General features: G+C 32.0%; 1 protein-coding gene across 1 annotated transcript; it reads right to left on the bottom strand.

Annotated features, from left to right (window-relative positions):
- Positions 1-9,399: 9,399 nt before the first annotated feature.
- On the bottom strand, positions 9,400-11,065 carry LOC146950132 (uncharacterized). The gene has a single exon (XM_085741546.1). The coding sequence runs from the start codon at positions 10,467-10,469 to the stop codon at positions 9,459-9,461; it is 1,011 nt and encodes a 336-aa protein (XP_085597672.1). The 5' UTR covers positions 10,470-11,065; the 3' UTR covers positions 9,400-9,458.
- Positions 11,066-14,751: the final 3,686 nt, after the last annotated feature.

Genomic DNA, 14,751 nt, shown 5'->3' with positions numbered 1-14,751 from the left:
GTGAATGGAGTGAAAAAAATTGAAACAAAAAGCCCTCGCGAGCAAAGCTTCAATTTTCTTTCTTTCTTTATTTTACCATCTGGAAATTCATTTTCATTTATTTCATCATTTCTTCTAATACTTTTCTTTTCTTTCACTAATGATTTTAATGCTAATATTTATATTTATTCATTACTCTTTTTTTTTTTTACTACCTGGTTCATTTTTATTTTTTGCTATTTTTTTATTCTTCAGGTTTGGTGTACAAGTCAATGGGTATGTTGTGGACACACACAGACAGGTCAAAAAGTCATATTTTTCATCCATTGCGTGCTCCTTCCTTTACTACCCATTCACTTCAACCAATCACATGCATTCCATTAGCCATCATTAGGTGTCTTTTACTAACTTATTTCATATTCTAATATTGAATACATGATAAACCAGTTGATTGAAGATGAATTTATAATTGATGGATGAATTTATAATTGATGGATGAATTAGTTTAATGTGTATTATTTGATAAAATCAATGATTAAACTAATTTATAAATATAAAATGACATAAACAAAACATATTTAATTAATATATTTAGTTTTTTTTAAAGTAAGACTACAAATCTGAAATTGAGATAGAAATAATAACATGTAAGCTTTAAGTCATATGCTACTTCATTTAACTTATCAAAAATAATATAAGCTGGCTAAAATAAGTTATAAGCTCGTGAAAAGGTAACAATTACAAAATAGATAGATGAACTTATGAAACATAAACTATAAACTCAAATTTAGAAGGTTGGTTTAGCTTAGATTATCATAATCATATTTTCCTCCGGAAAAAGTCAGATAAATATATGAATTAACTATTTCAGCACAAGATATCCCTAGATAAAAAGATAACTGATACAGAATAAAAGCATCAACCAGCCACAAGCTACAAAATTGGACAACCACAAAAATCAAGATTATGAAACACGCAAACGATTCAAGGATTAAGTCATCGATGCTTCAAATCGTAAACAAAATTAGGTTATTCAACATTTAACCGCCATCATGAGTAGATTTTGGTTCGATCAATAATTTGCGACTTTGTTGGCCACTTATGACCAAAAACCGTGTTAGTTCTTTCTTTTCAAAAACATGTTCTCGTAATCATGTTAAGCCACGGTAGACTTATCAAAAACTATACCTTGTGATTGTTTTAGTGATGGGAAAACCATTAACACATGTTGACTTTGAAGCTGTAATTCGTAGCTTTTATCTTTTTATCTTGAAATACCACGAAAATGCGCGGTAGCGGTGAACATACATATGATCAATCATACACTTTTATACATAAAAATAAAAAAAAAAATAAAAAAAGTTTCTAGAAATGGGATAACCTCCAACAACTTTCATAATTCAGATAGATTTATTTCAATGTAAGAGGTTTAATATGTGTTTTTACATGAAACTTTATATAGCTTTTTTTTAAAATAAATATACGATGTCTAGCAAGTATTAATGGGGCAAATGTTCACTTTCAGCAACAAAAGAATTTATGTCCAAACCCATTGTCTTTTTTTTGGTGTACTCTAGACCCATTGTCAATACAACTTAATTTGAAACATGCGATTTTATCACAAATTTTTTATTTAAAATAAGCACAGATTGATCTATGTCTATCAAAGTCCTCATCGTTGTTTGCAAACATGTAAATATATCAGCGCACATTGGTTGCAATAATTAGAAGCCCTTTTAGAGTGAGATGGAAGTGAAGGTGGCCATTAATCGCAAAATATTGTAGTTATACTTTTGTTTTTCCACTGATATTTTTAAGTAAATAATAGGTAATGTTTTTCATTATACGTAATGTTGAAAAATGTACTTATGCTTACCTGAAAACATGTCCAACTATTGGTGGTTGGTTCTTTAAAAATTGTTGAAGGTAAGCAAACATCGTTGGATAACATGTTATAAGAATGGTGTTTAGAATTCAAGCTGATATGATGAATTTGAAAAGATAAGGGGGAAGGACATGATCCAAGTTACACATTTGTAGCAGTGTGCTTAAGAGAAACATTAAATGAATTTATACAATGAAATTTTTAATTTATTGCAAATAATGTTAGGACAATTCATTAAGAAAAAAGTATTCAACAAAAAAGAATTTGAGTCATTAACTACAATATAAATTAGTCTCTAAGTTGTAACTATCAATTGACAAATGTAAATATTGTTAGGTAAAATATTTGTGTTGTCCCTCGTTCGAAGCAAATTAATATGTTCTGTAAGTATATTGTTTTTATTTTAATAAAAATGTTGTTTTGTATTTAACACTAAACAATCTTTTTCAAAAGAATTTAGCACTAAACATGTTAAACATAACGTGCATCCTTTGTATATACTGAAGATTAAATAATGGAACTAGAAATAATCATATTACATTTTAATAAAAAAAATATTGTAAAAGGAATTAAGATGAATAATTATTAAATTTTTTAACTAAAAACAAAAGCTAATCGTCATTACCACCATAGAGAATTTTGAAAATGTTCATTGATTTCGTGAAGCCGCACAAAGCTTCAAACATTGTAATAAAGAGTTTTTTATTGTTTTGTCAATGGTTGAATTTAAAATATATCATCATTTATATTCATACTTCGGTGCTACTATGTTTTTCCTTAATGCAACAAATTCTCCTTTATTTATATTCATAAATATTAACCGTAATGTATACTCCCTCCGGTCCTATTTACAAAAGAAATTTGGGTCAACAAAAGTTAATGTATCTAGTTAAAAATTCAGTCCAAATACATTCATTTTTATTGACTTAACTTTCTCTTATAAATAGGACCGGAGGGAGTATTACATTAATGCAATTTTATTTTATGATTTCGTTCAACCTCTTATTTATCTTGTTAACCATCTGTTTATTCAAATTCATTCCTCCAATTAGTCAATAGTTTCACTCTATAAATTGTTTTAAGTTTTGACATAATCAGAATGTATTTATAAACATTCACAATAATAATGACAGATGCATGAGAAAGTCTCAATTGAATTTATTATATTCGATTATACTTCACTTTGAGTATATCAGCCATAGTGTTATTGATACAACCATATCTATTTGTACTAATGTTATTGTATATTCTTTATTTTTGTTAATATAAGAAGGATATTCAAAATCTCGACTTTGAGGTTATTCAAATAAATTATTTTCATATTTTGATGGTTGAGTAACACTTCATGTATCTAACGTGATGGTTAGGTAACGCTTAATTATAAAATTTATTTGGTTGACAAACAATATGTTCTTTTAAATTTTGTATATAATAATATAAAATACCAATTACACAAGACAATTAAGTATTGTTTGTAGAGCGGTTGCGTATGTTTTATATATTTATAACAGAATAACATTTATCCATTTCTTTCAACATCAAGTATCAATTGATAAAAGTTAGTTAAAGTTTGTTAGATATTTCTCTATATGTTTCTTCAAATTTAACACAAAAAAATTAATTTAAACAGCGTTGAAAAATATATTTATATTAGCTGATTTTTTTTAACAAGGTGTCACGAACGTTTCGAACAAGTCTTGCCTCTAATTGCAACCCAATATTTAATTTTTAAAGTTTATCGATCATAACTGTCAACTCCTCTACTTTTTCCAACCATCTGTTCACCTTTAGATCCAAATTTCTTTTTCAATTAGGTTCCTTACTCGATTCACTTAGAATATCGAAAGATTCCCATTTTTAGAAGTGGTTTCAGTTCTGTATCTAGCTTCTTTACCTGTTTTCTTTTATTATACTCAACAATCTTGTCATTCTCAAATTTGAGTACATCTAAACATTTGCATAATAGATCGACACTTTCATCCTCAACATGCTTAGATGAAAATCATTCGACCATTGAAATCGTCTTCCCAATTTTGTCTAGAATAAACAGTTCCATTTACATATTTGCTTCTTCCAATTCATTTTCAAATAATTGCTCACAGAGTTATGCATCTTTATCTTTGAATCCAAATCAGAAAATATTGGACACCTTTTAGGCTACCATTCATCTAAACCACATCCAATTAAAAAGGGGCGGTGATCTGACGTTGATCAGTCGAGGCCCCACACTTTTATATCATTAAAGTAATCCAACTGTTCAACGTCAACAAACACTATGTCTATGTAACTTGTTGAATCGTGAGAATATTAGTTTCCATTGCAGAAATCAACTGCATACATACTACTTGTGTATTTCTCGAAGTCCATCATACCTCTTGTATTGCGTCTATTGCTCGTTCCCTTTCTTTGAACATTTTTTAAAATCTGGTTAAAGTCACCAAATAACATCAGCGGATGACGTGACGACGCTAACTTCTACACAATACATCTTCTTTTTTTCATGCTTAGATTGTGGCCCATAAACCAACATAAATGTAACATCCAAAAGTTTTTCACCTTGCAACACACCTTCAACAAAAATCCATTGATTTATGTTATCCCTCCTCGATGCATTGAAAAAGGATAAAACACTATTGAATGTTTCAATCAATCCAAATTCAACATGCTTAACTTTAGACAAAACACTTTGGATTGTATAGGATTTGTCTTATTTATTAATCCCCTAACATTCCAGAAGAGAAACATCATATCTGCAACAAACATCAATCACAACTTTTAAAAAAAAAACTCATGTTACATCATACAACTAGAAAACATGCTATCATTAATAAAAACAATTTATTTACAATCATCTATTACAGAATAAAACACAAATACAAATTAAAAATCAAATTTATGATAAGATCAGATACACAAACACAATTGTTTTTAGTTTGCGACAAGAACTTCTATATGTATTGTAGGATTAACCATCTGAAACGTATGTTCAATATTAGAAATCTTGAACATACAATCAACCACAAACATAAACACAACTGTTTTAAGGTGAAGTGGTGTCTTATATGGTCTACTCTGACGACTACTCGAACCTTTTTCTTTTTTGAAGAACGACTACTTGAAATTTAAAAAACAATTATAAACATAACTCCAATTGAAAAAACATGGATTTCCATTCGCTGAATTGACAATCATAACATATTAAACCTTATTAACAAAAAATTGTCTTTCTATTCACCTTTTTTAACAAAATCTCATCGAAAAAGGATATATACATGTATTTAAACGGTCATAAAAAAGGATATAGTCCAACACAAAATCCATGACTATTTTAATTCAAGTATAAATGTCCGAAAAGAAGTTTACTTCTTCCATAAAAAACCAAAAAGAAGTTGGCTTCTATCCAAACTTTTCTAATATAAATGTCCAAATTACACTTTGCTTATGTGTCTTTTAATAAAGATTAATAATATCATCAACTTTGCAATTGCTTATGGTGTAACTCTATGCAGACTTTAATCCGTTTATATTCTCATTCATTCACGTTTTGCATCCACTTTCCTGCCCCTCTATATTTCCTTTCTAATGTAACTCCTATACTCATACCTCTCTATATTTCATTACTTATTATCATTATTGTTATAATTGATAATTGATGGTTGCTGATATTATTATTGGGCTCTTAAATTACAATAGTAATAATTGGTGTCTCTCCATATGTAGTAACATCCAATCTTCATAATGTGTATTATTATTTTCCATATTCATAAAGACACTCCTAAAATATATATTAACATACCAATTATCACGCTCCTGCTCAGAAATCACTCTCATCACATGTGGTTTATGGGATAACGCAAACTTGGTGTACACCAGTGATTTCCTCCTTTTACACTTTAAAATATGAATCAAGAACAAGGTATTAATATTCTTCACATTCACACTGTATGGTGCAAATATCTTTATTATCTTAATTTGGGCAACAAATAATAATGTTTAACTATTTACCTTAAGAGTATTTGTTACTCTCTCCGTTTCACGATTCAAATGCCAAAAAACATATAAGTACTATTGATAATTAAATCCCACAATTTTTAACATTGAAAATGATCATGGTACTCTAATAAATTCTTTGCATATACGGTGGAAAAATGCGAAAATAAATGTTTAGCCTTCTAAAAAATCTTGCCATGCATTTTTAGGACATTGGGTGTTTGAGCCATTTAAGTGTCTTTTCGCAAAGAAGATAATTTTCCTTTAGGTTATAGGAGAAGTGAAAGTTTTACACATAGTTTAAGTTTTTTTTATAACTTTCACATGTGCATGAAGAAACACTTTCTGCACTACGAATTTAATTTTTTTCACATGTATCCATATGACACTGACAATTTTAATTAAAGTAAATACATTTTATGATTTAAATATTTAATGTACTTTTTACTTATTAAATAAAATAATTTAATTTGTATTTTTCTTTTAAACTAAAACCGAGCGTAATTAAATCAAAATTTTTAATAGAGTGGATTATATCAACATTTACTGTTTCTATTCAATTGTATAAATGTTGTTATTGTTTTTATTATTAAATTCAAATCTATATAGATTTTTTAGCATAACGTGTCATTGTACAATTTAATTTACAAACAATTCTTCGATTTAATAAATAAATAATGTTCAAGATTTTTAATAATCTTTGTGCGGAAAAAATATATGCATTTGGATGAAATATACACATTTGAAAAAATATACTACTCTTCTTTCTATTTCTATCATTTTTGTTCACAACATATGGATATGCATGTGTAAATGGCGAGCAAAATTACAAGTCAATATCGAGTCGTGATATTACACGTTAAAAGAAAAAGTGAGCAATATGTTGACTTACGTCTTTTATCTTCACTCTTTTAAAAATAAATCCACTCTTATTCGAGACAATAAGTGCAAAACCATTCTTTGTAGTAAAGTAGTCAATGATCTTCTTTTATGAAAATGATTCAGTTTATCACATTCTATTTGTATCGTATAATTTAAATATAGCAAAGATAACGAATATTGCTGTAGCGAAAAATCACAAACAACAAATGTTTTGTTTTAATTGGCTCCTTGTATGGTAATCGTGGGATGACTTTTCAACTCACTCTTCTTTGTATCTGAATACATGTACTATAATGCGTCACGATGCTTCTCATGAATATACGCTTCGCAATAAATAGCACTCCTCTTTAGTTTATCCAACGAATTGGCTTTGAAGTAGTATTAAGTGACATATATTTGAAAGTGTGACTACGATGCAATATTATTCAAAGAATAATGCTAAGTGCAGAAAAAAACAAATTATAAAATTATAGAGAATAATTTCACGCTCTATATATACATTCATTATTCACTTTTTTTTTTTTTTACAAAATGTCACTCCCTTCATAATGCAATAAAATAAAAATAGATATGAACGTGTGATGTGTAACACCCCGTTTTCCCAACATGAAAATTTCATTTAAAATCAGAGTATTTTGATCACAACGGAATGTCACATACTTCAATTAAATCATAAAATGGATAATAATAATTATCCTTCAAATTCAACATCATGAAAAATCTTAAACTATTGCAGCGGAAAATAGTTCAACATTTGAAAGTCTTGGCACGCAGGCCTTATTGAAAAATCTCATAAATTAGTTCATAAAAGAGACACGTAAGGAATAGAAGTAAAAGCAAGCCCCCATCCCGTTACGTATCAGAGCACCTAGACACCAACTGAGAGTCCACTCATGAACGCCTCTAATCTTTATTACCTGCACATTACCCACGGTCGAGGCAACATATACGCAGAAGGGGTGAGATTTCATAATCAATACATTAAGCATATAATCCAATAAAATGCATTTAACAACTTAAACATTAATAACATATCAACAATTAACAATTAGCATAATTTTTCATTACATAACAAATACAATCATCAATACCATTACTAATTCTCATCACAAATCATAATCAACTTAACGCTCAACTTGACGACACAACTCATCCTTGACCATGCAACTCTATCAACTCGACAACATCTTGACAACTTAAACATCATGAACCTCTTGATATGCAAATGCATTTGGTACCAATACAGAGCATCAAGCTCCCAACCAACTTATATGAGCGTAATTAGGCTCTTCAGGGCATCAAGCCCCCAACATAGTGAGCAAAAGCTCCAGGGCATCAAGCCCTCACCGATCATGTGAATGACTAAGCATCCCAGGGCATCAAGCCCTCAACCAACTTATATGAGTATGCAATGGACTCAACTTCCAACAACTTAGACAACGACGTGTACAACTCATACGACTCATAATCATGGACAACTTCTTAAATTCCAACAACATAGACCGACTCATGCAACCTCAAGACACTAACAGTCGACAACAGAAAAACAGCAGCAACATACAACAATTAACAACGCTTGAATGTGTTAACATTCACATAAGGAATTAATTACATCAATATAAATATCATAAAACATCATCATAGCATTCATGCAGCAACACTTCTAATTTTCAGTCACCATAACAGACTTCTGGAGCTTATGAAAGCATCCTAAACAGCTCTCTAACTTACTTCTAAGGTCATCTCAAGACTACACGTGCGAAAGGATCGCATCGGGACAATTTTGGGCAACTAACAGCTTAACTCGCAGTGGCGAGTAACTTCACTCGCACTGGCGAGCAAAGTGTGCATTCTGGGTTCCTACGTATTTACTCGCAGTGGCGAGTTATTCTGCTCGCAGTTGCGAGCTCACAGGTCACTCGCAGTTGCGAGTTGCATTGCTCGCAGTTGCGAGTTCTGGGTTCTAGCTCGCAGATGCGAGTGTTCTTGCTCGCAGGTGCGAGCGATGAATGTCAGTACGGCCAGAAACCTAAAAAATCACAACTTTTCACCTATATTCATGATTCCTTCATCCAAATAGCATCTAATTATCATCTTAAGTCATATCTAAGGTCTGTATACTAATTTTGCATCAATCTAACATCTGTTCTTGATTTATTCATCAAAATTGATCCTAAACCTAATTCTCAATTCTCACCAAAACTTAACCTAAACATGCTAAATTCATCCTATAGAATTATACCCTTAATAATATTGGAAATTAGTCTCACCCTTACCTGGTTATGATGAAATCGCAGCTCTCCCTCTGGTTCTCCTCTTTTCTGACTTTTCTCCCTTTTTTCTCCAAAAACGTACGTATTATGTTTTCTAACTTTTGTTGTCTATTTATCTCTCCTAATTACTCTTATCACTACTAATTGCTCATCTCACAACACAGCCCAATTTTTAATATTTTTATTTTATTTATCAAATCTTATTTTATTTAATAATAAAATAAGTCATAACAACATAACAACTTCATCACAACAAAATATCCCTCATAATTCAGTTATAAATCATATAACCCATTCAACTTCATAAACCATAAAATTCACACATATCAGTCATGAAAATCACGTAAATCATATATATATAATATATTTTTAAATAATCGAATAATTAAGACGGGCGTTACAACTCTCCCCAACTTATAGAATTTTCGTCCTCGAAAATTTACCTCAGATCAACGATCCTCACCCTCCGTCTGAGTACCAGATAAAGCAAACACCTTCCCACTAGCTTGAGCCTTCTTAGGTTTCTTGCACTGTGAACCCATGTGACCTTCTTCATTGCAATTAAAACACACCACATCATCATGCTTACACTCTGTAATAGTATGTCCCTTTCTACCACAACGAAAGCATCGTTTCACCTCTCCAGTACAAGCATTACGCTTATGGCCCTTCTCACCACATGTGTAGCAAACAACCTCAGCATTAGTATCTTTCCTTCCCGGTTTCCTTTCATCATTCACCCTTTGACTATCCTTATCAGCAGGGGCATTGTAAGGCTTATAACGATTTTGTTGGTTCTTACTCTTCCGCTCATTCCTGATCTTGTAATGGGTTATAGTATCTTCTTCATAAATTCTGCAACTGCTCACCAGCTCGGAAAAATTACGGATCTGCTGATATCCAATGGCCCGCTTGATCTCAGGACGTAAGCCATTCTCAAACTTAATACACTTAGAAAATTCAGCAGTCTCAGCAGTGTAGTGTGGATAAAACTTAGCTAATTCCACGAACTTAGCAGCATACTCAGTCACCAACATTTCACCTTGCTTCAGCTCAAGAAACTCAATCTCTTTCTTCCCGCGAACATCCTCCGGAAAGTACCTGTTTAGGAACTCCCTCCTAAACACAGCCCAAGTAACGACCGTATCATCTTGCTCTAAGTTAGGTAGAAGACTAACCCACCAGTCATCAGCTTCCTCAGATAGCATGTGCGTACCAAAACGCACCTTCTGATCATCAGTACATTGCATAACTCTGAAAATTCTTTCAACCTCCTTGAGCCACGTCTGTGCTCCATCAGGGTCGTACCTTCCTTTGAAAGTAGGAGGATGATTCCTCAGAAAAGTCTCCAACATTCTCACATCAGCATTAACACCAGCACCAGCATTTGGTTGTTGTCCTATAGCTTGAGCCACGGCTTCCAAGGCAGCAGCCATCGCAGCATCATTTCTTCCAGCCATTCTAGTTCTCTTATAACAGATAAGATTTGCAGCTTCCAGTTTTCTTCACTGCGCAACACACAACAATTAGAATAACACAATAAGGGTATCCTAACTGTTAAAACGACACAACTTGACTCACTACTTGGCCGGACGGACCGACCTGCTCTGATACCAATTGTAACACCCCGTTTTCCCAACATGAAAATTTCATTTAAAATCAGAGTATTTTGATCACAACGGAATGTCACATACTTCAATTAAATCATAAAATGGATAATAATAATTATCCTTCAAATTCAACATCATGAAAAATCTTAAACTATTGCAGCGGAAAATAGTTCAACATTTGAAAGTCTTGGCACGCAGGCCTTATTGAAAAATCTCATAAATTAGTTCATAAAAGAGACACGTAAGGAATAGAAGTAAAAGCAAGCCCCCATCCCGTTACGTATCAGAGCACCTAGACACCAACTGAGAGTCCACTCATGAACGCCTCTAATCTTTATTACCTGCACATTACCCACGGTCGAGGCAACATATACGCAGAAGGGGTGAGATTTCATAATCAATACATTAAGCATATAATCCAATAAAATGCATTTAACAACTTAAACATTAATAACATATCAACAATTAACAATTAGCATAATTTTTCATTACATAACAAATACAATCATCAATACCATTACTAATTCTCATCACAAATCATAATCAACTTAACGCTCAACTTGACGACACAACTCATCCTTGACCATGCAACTCTATCAACTCGACAACATCTTGACAACTTAAACATCATGAACCTCTTGATATGCAAATGCATTTGGTACCAATACAGAGCATCAAGCTCCCAACCAACTTATATGAGCGTAATTAGGCTCTTCAGGGCATCAAGCCCCCAACATAGTGAGCAAAAGCTCCAGGGCATCAAGCCCTCACCGATCATGTGAATGACTAAGCATCCCATGGCATCAAGCCCTCAACCAACTTATATGAGTATGCAATGGACTCAACTTCCAACAACTTAGACAACGACGTGTACAACTCATACGACTCATAATCATGGACAACTTCTTAAATTCCAACAACATAGACCGACTCATGCAACCTCAAGACACTAACAGTCGACAACAGAAAAACAGCAGCAACATACAACAATTAACAACGCTTGAATGTGTTAACATTCACATAAGGAATTAATTACATCAATATAAATATCATAAAACATCATCATAGCATTCATGCAGCAACACTTCTAATTTTCAGTCACCATAACAGACTTCTGGAGCTTATGAAAGCATCCTAAACAGCTCTCTAACTTACTTCTAAGGTCATCTCAAGACTACACGTGCGAAAGGATCGCATCGGGACAATTTTGGGCAACTAACAGCTTAACTCGCAGTGGCGAGTAACTTCACTCGCACTGGCGAGCAAAGTGTGCATTCTGGGTTCCTACGTATTTACTCGCAGTGGCGAGTTATTCTGCTCGCAGTTGCGAGCTCACAGGTCACTCGCAGTTGCGAGTTGCATTGCTCGCAGTTGCGAGTTCTGGGTTCTAGCTCGCAGATGCGAGTGTTCTTGCTCGCAGGTGCGAGCGATGAATGTCAGTACGGCCAGAAACCTAAAAAATCACAACTTTTCACCTATATTCATGATTCCTTCATCCAAATAGCATCTAATTATCATCTTAAGTCATATCTAAGGTCTGTATACTAATTTTGCATCAATCTAACATCTGTTCTTGATTTATTCATCAAAATTGATCCTAAACCTAATTCTCAATTCTCACCAAAACTTAACCTAAACATGCTAAATTCATCCTATAGAATTATACCCTTAATAATATTGGAAATTAGTCTCACCCTTACCTGGTTATGATGAAATCGCAGCTCTCCCTCTGGTTCTCCTCTTTTCTGACTTTTCTCCCTTTTTTCTCCAAAAACGTACGTATTATGTTTTCTAACTTTTGTTGTCTATTTATCTCTCCTAATTACTCTTATCACTACTAATTGCTCATCTCACAACACAGCCCAATTTTTAATATTTTTATTTTATTTATCAAATCTTATTTTATTTAATAATAAAATAAGTCATAACAACATAACAACTTCATCACAACAAAATATCCCTCATAATTCAGTTATAAATCATATAACCCATTCAACTTCATAAACCATAAAATTCACACACATCAGTCATGAAAATCACGTAAATCATATATATATAATATATTTTTAAATAATCGAATAATTAAGACGGGCGTTACATGATGCGTTGTCATTATAGTTTTTATATATACCAAAATTATAAACATGTCATCAAGTGTTTAATTAGTTAGTATTTTGATCCTCCAATATGTCTTTAGTGTCTATTTAGTTGGTTATTTTGATGCTCTAATATGTCTTTTTTTGGTCATTGTGGTCTTCATTGTGTTTTTAGTTAGTCAATTAAATCCATAAATTTACAAACAAAAGAAACACCAAAGATGTACTTACAATTTTGATACATTGAGAAAGTAGAATGAATTCGACTCAACATTCAAAGACCATCCAAATAAAACGAAAAACAATATCTTAAAAAGAACATGAATGTGATCTTGATCTTACAACGGTGACATACTTACAATTTTGATACATTGAGAAAGTAGAATGAATTCGACTCAACATTCAAAGACCATCCAAATAAAACGAAAAACAATATCTTAAAAAGAACAGGAATGATCTTGACCTTACAACGGTGACATGATATTGTTGTAGAAACGTTGTGGATGTGAACGTGGCTAAATTGATTAGTTGTAGTGTAACATATGTTGAATTGCTTATTAGTAACTCAAAAAAGAAAAATGTGTGTGTGATGTTTGTGCACTCGTGACAGTTCGCGGGATATATCCTCATTATATATTGCACTACTACTTAAATGGTGTATAAGGTTTTCATGTAAAAAAAAAAAGTACCCACGAATTGCATGACACCGTGTAATTTTCAGCAATCAACGGTGTTCGTAAAATCATAAAACATTGTTTGAATTTTAACCACGTTACATTGAAAATGGAAAAAAGAAACATGTTTGTAAATTTTACAAATTATGTTGTGTTGATTTTTTTTTGAGAGTGTAATGTGTTGATTCTCAATATTACTCCCTCCGTCTCTAAATTATTCTCAATATTTTTTTAAATTATACTTGTTCGTTCTTGAATTTTCATCAATCAATCAATTTCTCTTTGAACTAATTGAAATAGGTAGAACATTCCTTAATGTTTTAATGTTCGAACAATTTAGTCCTCCGTCAAGTTGGCCATAAACTATGCTGACATGTGATGTTAACTTATAACATTATAACATTGAATGACATTCAAGCTATTGTGATTAATTCAAAAAAAAATTGATCGATTGGTCAAAATTCGAGGATCAACAAATATATTCACTCGAAAAAGATGTATTGATGCTAAGTTCTTCATTCTTGAAGATGATACCAGAGAGGTAAACTAATTTGAGTTAATTATTTTTTGACAAAACTATTTTTTGTTAATTATTGTACATTTATTATGTATATACTGATGTATCCAAATGCAATGGAGCTTATTCCAACTTCCAAGTAGCAAATTCTGAAGTGAAACAACACTGTTATTTTATTTATCCCACCAGTGCAAGCAGCAACTAAAAAATGGTAAATAAATAAATTGATGGTAAAATAATTAGTAATTACACCAAATAATTAGCCTTTTTGTATGAGTATTTATTTAGTGTTAATAAGTTGAGAGACAGCTGTGTGGGATCATAATAATCATAGAAGCATCGTGTTCACAGCTAGACTAGACTAGACTAGACTGGCCCCCTCTACTTGCCTTTATTCCTTAATTAATTTTTCTCCTGCTTACATTTAAACACTTCCCCTGTGGTGTGCTTCTGAATAGTAGAAGCATTAAAAACGACCAATTGCTAGTACTTGACACACCACCAGCATGTAGGATTATTGAAGTGGAAACTTCCTAAAATGCCACTAATTCCTTACTTATACTATTTGAAAATACCACTAAATGAAAGATAAACTACCTAATATGGGTTACTTAGATTATTTCCATTAAAAATGCTGTGATTATAGGATCCATTTTGTCTTTCAGGGGAAATTATTCGAAAGTGTATTTTCAAACATTATAAAACTAACTGTTTTTCTATAATATATACACTCAAGTTTTTTGTTGATAGACTATATACACTCAGGTTACGCAGTGCACTAAAATATATGGGCATTAACACCAAGAAGAGCTGATGGAATTCTGCTCTTCTCCCAACACGTTTTG

The sequence above is a fragment of the Medicago sativa genome, chromosome 2, assembly GCF_051527215.1.
Source record: "Medicago sativa cultivar Bolivia chromosome 2, Bolivia_mono, whole genome shotgun sequence".
In the NCBI taxonomy this organism is placed as follows: Eukaryota; Viridiplantae; Streptophyta; class Magnoliopsida; order Fabales; family Fabaceae; genus Medicago; species Medicago sativa.
The sequence above is the reverse complement of the archived record's forward strand: the minus strand, read 5'-3'. Positions and strand labels throughout refer to the sequence as shown.

Bases quoted from the DNA above. Each gene is read 5' to 3' on its own strand.
- LOC146950132 (XM_085741546.1), bottom strand. From the start codon at position 10,469: ATGGCTGGAAGAAATGATGCTGCGATGGCTGCTGCCTTGGAAGCCGTG.